This window comes from Bison bison, unplaced genomic scaffold, assembly GCF_000754665.1.
Source record: "Bison bison bison isolate TAMUID 2011002044 unplaced genomic scaffold, Bison_UMD1.0 scf7180017864380, whole genome shotgun sequence".
Classification (NCBI taxonomy): Eukaryota; Metazoa; Chordata; class Mammalia; order Artiodactyla; family Bovidae; genus Bison; species Bison bison.
In genome coordinates, this window is record NW_011494952.1 from 4,011,338 (window position 1) to 4,021,895 (window position 10,558).

The window sequence follows — 10,558 nt, forward strand, 5'->3', positions numbered from 1 at the left end:
GGAAACTGTCTCAGCATTTTAAGCTACTGAAATATTACACGGGAACTAGTCTTCATGGAGACCTCAAGAAAGCCCAGCCTTTTGATGGTAACAGGTAATTACTATAGTCTGTTTTTCCTGACCTGAGCGCCTTACACTTGTCGAGTTCACTAAGAGCTTTGGGGTTTCCAGAGTGATTGAGGAAGTGCTAATTAAAGGATCCACATTTAATGTTTGCAGTGAACCACCACCTATTTGATATTAACCACATCCTTTCACTGGATTGAGCTGTAACTAATCCAGCCTTCAACCGAGGCAGCAGGATGTGCTGAACCAGCAGGAAAGGAACCAGAGTCTAATTTCTATTTGGTCACTAACTTCCTGGGAAATCCTCATTTTCCTCCTCAAGAAAGCAAGAAGGATAATCCCCGGGGTAAGTTCTTAGGACCAAATGGGATGAAAAATACTGAAAATAACGAAAGCATCACATTTGTAAAATAGTGAAAATATGTTGGTGATTTCAGTGAAAGAACATACTGCAGTTTCCCTTTCCAATGGTCCTTCTAGAATATAAGCCGCCTGTTGTGTACTTCTGGTCATTGCAAAGTGCTTACAGGATGTGAAAAGTCATTTGCCTTCTATCAACGGAGGCCTTTCATTTGAGAGCCAGGCTAAGAAGACTTCTCTTATATAAGTCACCATGTGAATAAGTTTTTTGCCCCAGACCTGGATTTGGGTAGGACATGTTCTTGTCATCTTCAGAGAACTGGTAGCCTCTTCTCCATGACTCTGTCATTGTAAAGCCATGCATTCTCTGTCCCTTGGAAAACACAGTCTTGCAAAGTTTTCATGTTCTCACTAAAAGAGGGCAAACTCTGGATGGCGACAGGCAAATTAACTTGACCTGCTTTTCCAGTCATGCAGACGACAAACTGAGTGGGTTCTTACTCTGACAGCACTTTGTTGCATGGAGCTGCAGAAAGCTGGTACTTATCCATAGTTAGAAGTGGTCTGTTTGAGGCACTTCTGAAAAAAACCACACAGGTCTTGGTTAAAAAGCCCAACTGTCACCTGCAACATTGCTTCCAGTTCAGCAACTGATCAGATGGTCACAGGCTTGTAACCTCTCCTGTAGTATTTACTGAGAAGAGACCACTCCAAGACACACATGCCTTTTGCGTGGTTTTCCTGGCCCCAGATGTGGCTTGCTTATTCTGCAGGGACTTTGCATCCATTCGTCAGTGACAACAGAAGCCCACCATACTTCATAGCTACCAGCCTCTCTCTTCTAGGTGAAGTGGTCTTTCCAGACCCAGTGGAAGCAGCCAAGGCAGGACTGTAATCCAAGACTCCCAAGAAAAGCAAGGCATTCAGACTGGTCCCTGGGAGCTGACTACAGAGTGATGTTCATCCACTCACCCCTGATATCTGTGATGGAAGGGCAAGCCTCCTCCTTGTAAAGATGCTGAATGGCAGTGCTGGGCAGGGCAGATGGAAAGGGTCACTTAGAAAACCAAGGCTAGACTACCATTCCTCCTAAGAAGCAGGTGAGCAGCAAATACAGTCTCCAGTTTTCTTCAGTTTTGTGGGTCCCAGTGTGAGTCCTGAGCTGCCTTCCATGGAAGGAGAGGTACTGTTCTTGCAGGTCAATTGTGTGAGTTCTGTAAAATTCCCAGAGGCTTACTGTGGTGGTGGCTGCAAATGACTCGAGAAGGAGCTTCATCCTGCTGGGCTCAGGTGCAGAACGTGCTGGGATAAACACATGACATCACCTTAGAGGTATGGGGCAGGGCTCCAACACGAGACGCTGTCAGTACAAGCTCTGCTGAGGGCTATGATCTGTCTTGGCTCCATCCTGCAGTATCTTGCAAGCCACATCATAGGGAATAAACTGTTCCCGCTGACATCCTTCAAGATCACAGAAGCCAAAGTCCTGGATAGGTACTTGTAGGGCCAAGATGTCCCAATTACGAGAAAATGTCACCCTCGGTATCCACATGGACTCACTCACAGGAGGTCAAAGGAATAGAACAAAAATAACTTTAGGCAAAAACAGATTGGTTTTTAGCCAGAAAATATACATTTCTACTAGGTGATCTTTTTAACCCTTTGCAATTTTGAAAGTCCTCAGAACTTCCCGATGAAACAGTCATGCTTGAAGATAAGATACAGAATGTGAATGTCTGTGATTTGCTTCTTTACACTGGAAGAGAAGTGGAGGGCATGGCAGAAAAACAGTCAACTGCCAACACAGAACTGAAGTCATGGTTTTCCACATCAGGATCTTCTAGATTCACTAAAAATGCTCCCATTTTTGTAAGTTTAGTCCTTGGATCTGGAAATGTGGTGTCAGTTGAATTCTGGGCTTCAATTCAGGTCTTAAAGGGGCTATTGCTGTCTTTGGCACAGAAACAACACCTAAACGCAAACACCCCGTAAACGGAATCATGGAAATACGATCCAAGCCCACAAAAGTGAAAAAGATAAGCCTAAAAATATGAAGTGACACTTCACCCTTCACGGTGCTAAATTCTTCAGGCATGCACTTTCAAGATTCCTAAGAATGCTAAGGCAAAACGGCCCCAGGTCCTGAAAGAGAGTCTAGAATTTGGACTTCCATTCCGCATTACGAATGATCTTTAAAAACATAAATGTGTATACAAGTATATGTATACATGTAAGGACTGGGCTACGAGTCTTTAATCCTAAGGTCAATTAGAGGGGATTTGGAAAAAAAATAACTTGAAAAAAAAATTCATTCTAGCCATTTCTAATTCCATCCAGTTTTCATCTCTGAAGCATATTTAGATGAATACATTCAGAAAGAGGATGGTTCATCCAGTCTATTTTTGATACCAGCAGAGTAAACTATGTCATTGTGTCACCTACTATGAAATCTCAGCCTCAATGACGTGGGCGCTTAATCATCTGTCCTTTACCCAACCCTCCAAGCTGGGAGGTGGGAAGTCTTTCTGTTGACTAATCAAAATGCCTCCACTGCCCCTCCCCCAGCTCCCCCCTCAACCCCCGCCAGGGGAGGGGGGTGGCAGGAACAGGCACAGCAGAGAGCTGTGAATACCAAAGTCAGATTCTGAATTGAAAACTGCCACCAAGACACAGGCGCACAGAGATAAAGAGAAAAAGGGAAAAATAAAAAGATGCAGCAAAAACGAATCCCAGCGAATACTGGGGAGCCAAATGACTGTACCTTGGCAACGGATTTGCCATCGGAATTGTTGTTGGGATCTTTACCACCACTGAAAGAGTCTCTTCTTTGTGGGCATGGCTTCTTTTTGCGTGGTCTGCCTTTAAGATTTGGCGCTGAAAACAAATGGAGAACAATTGAGAGGCATTTTCATTTGCGTGGGTTTCCTTATTAAAAACTGAGACACTCACTCCAGCGGCGCCCTCTAATTGTTCTGAGAAATGTACACATCTGGCGGTAGCCAAGCCTCCTTTCAGACGTCCCTCTCTGAAGGGCTGCGTCTACATAGCCTCTGCACTTCTGGACATGTTTCCCAAAGCTAACCTGTTACACTGGAACACGTCTAATTAATGTAAATACAATGAAGCCCTCAGCTTTAAAGGACGATGATAAGGAAAGCACACTTCCCTGTTGTTACACAAGAAACACACACTGGCCTTGAAAGACAGCCCTGAGCCAGGCTCATTCTTTATGTTTTGCTTTGTATCTTGTTTTCGGAAACCCAAGTGATATGCCAGCCCGTTATGGCATCATAGTAATGTAACACTTGAAAACCTCTCTCTTCAAAAGTGGAAAGGTAAGCATTTTCTCAAAGTATGATACAAATAAGTAAGGGAGAGCTGTAGACAGAGGCATTCACAATAATCTGAAAAATACTACCAAATGTATTTACTAACAGTATTGCAACCAGCATGTTTCAGATCTCAGCGAATCTGGCAGGTTCATTTAAGGCAGTATGCTCTTTTTCTTTTCAATATATATATATATACTTTATGAAGATCTTGAGGGTTATTTAAAATAACTTCCAAAGATCATACTGGAGTTAGCCTGATTCCGTGGAGATTATACTTTTTAAAAGCCACAGACAAGACACAAATCAAAGTTATATTTCATCTTGGATGCTGAGGTTGAATCCCTTTAAGATCCATAAAAGAAGGAGAAAAGGGAAAAAAAAAAAAAAAGGCTGCTGTTTATTGAGTGCTGCTATGACTCTCCGGCATCAGTTTTCACATTTAACTTCACCAGTTACCCAGTCAAGCAAAATTAAAACAAACCAACTAACCGGCTAGCCCTTGAAGAATTTCAAACTAACCAATTACATCCCAAGCAATTTCTTTAGGCCCTTTCAAGGTACCACACTTTTTTTTTTAATTATTATTGCTTTAAGGTATGATTATGGCCACGAGAAATCTGAACAACTCCAACCCTCTTAATTGTTGTTAATCTTACTTATGTCATGCAGTTAGCCAGTGGTTTTAGGACACTGTACATCATACTCATCTTACAAACACAATTAATCCCACTAATTTGATTTTCTACTGTGGATAACAGTCTTGCTGTTGACAAAGCACCATAAAGCAGAGCTGCCTTTCAAATCAGGCCAAAGTTTCAAAAGTGGTTTTGGGGCTCAGACTCCCCGCTTCCCAAATCTGCTCTCCTCTCATCTCCTCACAATGTCTGTCTGAAAGCCCATCTCAGAAAGCGATCCTGGCATTACCAAAGGGATACAAACTCACAAACAGAAAATCAAGCAAAGAGAAAGCGGCGATTACCCATTCCAGTCGGCAAACATCTGCTTGATGATGTCTGTGCTCATGAAAGCTACAGCATGTGACTGCTCCCCGGCCCCACGTCCCTGGAAGTCTCCACCCGACTTGGTGTGGATGTCAGCTTCCCTCCGAATGCGAGCTGCGAGGCTCAGCGCTCTGCTTACAACTCCCCTCCCCCGGCAGCTCCATTACTCATGTAAACACAGCAGTGACTAGCACGGGGTGTGTGGGATGAGCTCCGAGGGCTTGGCTGGAGTTGCCAGACTGGCAGGCAGGGCTCGCCTCTCTCCACCTCCCCGAGTGGGGTGGGTGACTTCATCCTGCCTGTTCTGTGGCTCCTGACCTCCAGCTCCCCTGTCAGAGCCTGATGCCACCTTCCATGAACTGATGAGGTCCTCTGCCTGGAGCCAGGGTGGGGACTATTTTGATTTGAGGACTCTCCGTGTAGCACAGAAGTGTTTCCACAACTGACCCAAGTGCTAAGACTTTAATGACGGTGAAGGAAGGATGTACTTTCAAGTCCCTTATCAAAATAATAGCCCAGCAGAGAGCTGACAGAAACTGACAGAACTAGAGGTAGGTCTGGGGCATCTCATTAAAAGGGACAAAACAACACTGCCTCTGTTCTAAGACTTGTTACTATGATCTTTCCTGCCTAACAATTTTGGCAAAAAGCATTTAAACCTAAAAGGCATTTATTTCCAGAAAAGCTTTCAAATCCCAAAGGCCTTTTAGACAGAGAGAACTCACATTGAACAGGCTGTTTTAAATAAAGGCAGAGGTTCCGGGAACTGACAATAAGTCATCCCCAAATCGGGTCTATTTTCTCCATTCTTTGAGCTGCTCTTAGAACCCAGAGAGGCACATGCCCTTCCCCAGCAAATTCTGAGAATTACAAATTTAGAACAGACTAGCACCTAATAGTCTGGTCACACAAACTTAAGCTCTAAGTAGAATCTGATCAAGAGAAAAAGTCTTTTGTACCTCAGAAGGCAAGTACACTGGTATTTCAGGTATGGTTAGGTAAATCCCACCAATCCCTTAAGTATCAAATTTGAATACCTCTGTTAGTCTCACCTCTGAGCTCCTTTTCTGACCTTCTCTTATGGAAGGTATCATTGTGTTATTTATACTTTAGCTGGCTTATTCTTACACTGAGTCGGAGAGTCCTCAATGGCAGGACCATGTCCGATTCATCTCTCTCGGCCCCAGTACCCACCCAGGGGCAGTAATGCCTAATACACTGTTGAACAATCAAGTGACTGCTGGAAATAAAGATGCCCACATATATGTCCTTGGTGTCAAGAGCTAGGCCCGTCAACTTGACTGCGTGTATACCCATCACATTGGGCACCTGTAAATGGCATTCACCTTTCCTGCTCACCTGTGAGCTCTGGGAGCAAACACCAGTGACAGGAATTTACTGTGGGAGATGAGATCTCCCACAGTGGGAGATGAGCCTTTGGTTCCTGCTTAGGGTAATTGTGTCTGGCATCTCAGTGGGGCCATGATCTTGTCCCACATGCAATGAGCAAATAAACCGAACACCAGATGTTAAAAGTACTAGGGGAAGCATGCAGGACTCCATACAGGTTAAGAGCCTCCACGATACAATTAAGAGAGTTTTTAGATCCACTAGAACTAAGGTGAAGCTTTGGGACTGCAGGGCTGGCTTCTGGGGACAGCAAATATTCTTGTCCCCAAATTACTCTTTTTTTCCTACAGGGTCACAAAAAAGCAAATTATTTGCTAGGGGGGGTGAACGAAAACAAATGCTTTATGGTATGGTGGTGGTCAGGGATGGGCTTGCTCTGGCCTTTGACTCTTTTATTAAAGAAACAGCCCACCTCCTCTCAGCTGCCCTGGACCAACTTACACCTGCCCCTCTGCTTGACAGCTAAGGGCCGCAGACTTACTGAGAGAACCCAAATCCTATAACTCCAGAATCACACCAGATCCAGCTGCTGTAGAGGAGGCCAGTCTCTACCAAGAAAATGATTCTTGGAAGCTAGCAATACATGTACTGACAGCATAGTTGGTTCTAGTCAGTTCTACTCTAAAAAATAGAGCATGAAGCAATAAATGCACAGCTACTTTGACATGTGTACAGTATATACCCACAGGCCAACCCTGGCCTGGCGTATTCATAGAGTTCAATCAGTGCTCTTTGCATGAATGTTTTCAATATTATCCACAAATATTATTAATAATAATAATTACTGATGCTTACAGAGCACTTTGTCTTGCCAATCAGAGCTTTGTATACAACAATTCATTTAAAACTCAAAACAAGCCCACAGTAAGGTACAATTATTATTATCCCCATTTTACAGACCAGGTAACTGAGATAGAAATTATTTTGTCTTAGTTCATACCACTGGTTACTGGTAGTAGAAAGCTTCCCACCCAGGCAACTGACTTTACCCAGAGCCCCTGCTTTCCGGAACTTCCCTTTTACATACACACTTGCTGTGTCTTATAACGACGTATTTACATTCTTAACTTGGGCTGGCAGACTCCAGGGAGCTATCCCCAAATGAAAACACTCTCAAATACCACACAGAGAGCACGAGGGTGCTATAGCCCATCTCAGGTATCAAACAGCATCCTCCAGCCCTGCTGGTGAGCAGAGGGTCCCCATCAATCCTGAGTAGTAGGTGATGAGACTTTCACCAAAGTCACAGCGTTCCAATAAGACTTAGAGCACCAAGTACATCACCCCCTTGCAGTGCGCCATCGACGGACTTTTCTGCCTGATCAGTGAATGATGTCTACGGTTTTTTTTAAAAAAGTATCTTCTCTCTCCGACTGCCCATCTGTTCCTCTTACTCAGTGCCATGAAATTAACAAGTATTCACCATTGTGAAGTCACCGCTATTTCTATAGGTGTTAATCCCAGGAGAAATCGGCTACTGCTAGCGGTCCAGGCTACTCTGATACTTAACCCTTGTGTTTTGTTTATTCCCTTTTTTAAAAAAAACTCCTCCAACTATTAATGAATCATAGTCTTCTTTTTTTTTTCTGACAGTAGAGCAAAACATGCTTTTTTTTTTCCCTTAAAGAGTCTAGAAGCTCAGAGCTGCAGGTACTCAATTATGTATTTACTTCACTGTGGGTTCTGACAAGTTATGTGTCAGGCAGTGCAGGTGTGGGAAACTTTCATACTGCAATAATAATAATAAAACAAAGGAAATGTAACCAGTTACTGGCAAAGTAAATTGCTTTTGGCTTAAACGTTTCTGTTTTTTTTCCTACTGTGTTCTTCCTGTCATGACCGTCTCTTTTTTTATAACATTTATGCTCTTGGAAATACCACGAAGATAAACTGCTATAAAAGCTGGATTGACTCATCAGTTAACAACTCTTTCTTCTCCTTTTGCAGAGAGGATTTTGTTGCCAACGCAGCTACACAGTTTCTCGAGAAATTCTCTGTGAGCTCCCACTCAGAGATAGGACTTGCTTGTTGGTAGAGACTGGAATTAGGGGAATGGAAAACCAGGCATCATTTTCCTAAGAGTTTGACCCCCAGGGTCAATGTCTAGAGGAAGCCGGCAGAGCATAAACTCATTTGATTTGCAAGTTGTGTGTGTTTTTTAAACACTAAACACAAGTCAGAAAACTAAACTCCACAGACTGAAGTATTAAAATAGGACTCGCAAACACTGTTCTATGTATAGTGTGCATTACTGATAATACTTTGCATTTCTTTAATGCCTTTCCTCTGAGCATCTCAATTCTTTGGTACAGTTTCTTTATAGACAATAATCTTAAAATACTCTGGCAAGTTTCAGCATGGAGCATTGCTCTTTCTGGGGCGGGGCTCGGGGGGGAACCTACCCTAATTTAGTTATCATTTATTGTGTTCTATTTTCAACGTTTCCCTTTTGACTATTTAGAAACTTCCTCTTTCACTGCAACAAAAATAGGATGCGTGTTTTTAAAGTTATTAACATATGAGTATAAGATTTAGAAACCCAGAGTGGCAGAAAGCTTGATCAAAGCCACTCCTGAAATTTATGGGTGTAATAAAAGAAAGGCATTTCACAGATAATCTCTCACAGAATTTCAGTTTTCAAATACTAGGGAAAAAAGAAAAGAAAAACAGAAGCTCTCAGCTCTCATATTGGCTTTAACTTAAAGCCAACATTTTTGCTTTTAAATTCATAAATGATTCCCTGAAATTCTGTTTCAAATCCGCAGTTACATTCCATATACTCCCAACTCCACACCTCACAGAGCGGGGCTAGAACACTGCAGCCGCTGGGACTCAGTGTCTGATAATTGGTTGACTCCGTGGATTCACAAAGCATTAATTATTTATATGGACTTAAGATCATGCAAGTTTACTTTTATTCTGTTGGTCTATAAATACTTTTCCACACTCAACAGAAATGTTTGAGAAGCAACTGTGCTGTCTGAGATGTGAACACATCAGGCCGTTAGCAAGCACAACTCCATCCTGGGGGACTTTCTGGCTTAAATGATGATTTCAGAGCAATAGGCACAATTTAAACAAAATTTAAAAAGAAAAAAGCTGCAAGAGTGTCATCATGTCCTATAATTTTTCTGACAGTTTCCTTTTTAAGAGTAATTTTTTTTTTTCTCTCAAATAAAGGCATTAATAAGGTGAGTCCAGAGTGGTGAGGAGTTTCCCAGGTGGTACTAGTGGTAAAGAACCCGTTGCCAATGCAGGAGACTTGGGTTCAATCCCTGGGTCGGGAAGATCCCCTGGAGGAGGGCATGGCAACCCATCCAGTATTCTGGCCTGGAGAATCCCATGGAGAGAGGGCACTGGCGGATTACAATCCATAGGGTCGCAAAGAGTTGGACATGACTGTAGCACCTTAGCAGCAGCAGAGCTGTGAACTGAGGCCAGCAAGTGTTGTGTTCGTCACCCAGTCGTGCCCGACTCTTTGTGACCCCATGGACTGAAGCCCACCAGGCTCTTCTGTCCATGAGATTTTCCAAGCAAGGATACTGGAGTGGATTGCCATTTAAGCCAGCCTCAAATGCCCTCACTCTAAAATGCCACCCAGACCAGACAGCCCTTAACAGGGACCGAGGGGGTGTGCCCCAGGGAATGGTCACACTCTCTACTCTGGATGTCACGGCCACTTTGAGTTTCCAAGTTTGCTTCAGCCCAAGCCATACCTTAATGTTGCTTGAGCCACAGTGCCTACTAAATACAATTTAGCATTTCCAATGAACTACACTCACAGAATCCAGGTCCTCTCCTCCCACCTGTGGAAGGGTAAGCAGAAGTGTTATTAGAAAGAGGATGGGGAAAAAAAAAAAATGAAGCAGGCTTTATATGAGGTCCAGGAACTTTGGCTCTTTGTCACTGAGGTCCCTAAGAGTCACTAATGAGAGTGGAATGTATTATTGCATTTGTCATACCTGGACTGCTCAGGCAACTTAAGTCCAAAACAGCTGTGGACTTCATTGACTGCTCAACAAACCATGGAAGCAAACACTTTTGTAATGCCTTCCCAACCGGCCCTGTCTTACTCACTCCTTGTTTCATACTTGTGAATGCTGGAGCAATTGTTAATGCCTCTGATCAAAGTTTTAGTAATTTCATAGGCATGTGATTTGCATAGCTATTTCCTGATCCGCCTTCTCTCTGCCCTGGAGGTCTTCATTTCTCAGAAACACTTAACAACACAGATTATTTTACTTCTCCCCTTCCCCCAGCCTATAAATGGAACTTGACTTGGTAGCTCATCTGTATTGCTAATTGGTCTGAAACCATGTGACTCCGTGCATTCTTGCCATTAATGCAAGAGCAAACCTCTTTTTCAGTCAGGTTTTACCACCAGTGATG

The 10,558-nt window shown here is 43.2% G+C and overlaps 1 protein-coding gene across 2 annotated transcripts in view; it reads right to left on the minus strand.

Annotated features, from left to right (window-relative positions):
• Positions 1 to 10,558, minus strand: part of ARID5B (AT rich interactive domain 5B (MRF1-like)) — a 193,455-nt gene that overhangs the window by 41,578 nt on the left and 141,319 nt on the right. The window contains exons 1-2 of one of the 2 annotated variants that reach the window (XM_010857415.1): positions 4,738 to 9,436; positions 3,188 to 3,300 (exon numbers count right to left, since the gene is read on the minus strand). In XM_010857415.1, coding sequence (XP_010855717.1) covers positions 3,188 to 3,300; positions 4,738 to 4,741 — 117 coding nt within the window. In that variant the 5' untranslated portion in view covers positions 4,742 to 9,436. Of the gene's footprint in view, positions 1 to 3,187; positions 3,301 to 4,737; positions 9,437 to 10,558 lie in introns of those variants that run through there. The other variant, XM_010857414.1, reaches the window with a different exon arrangement.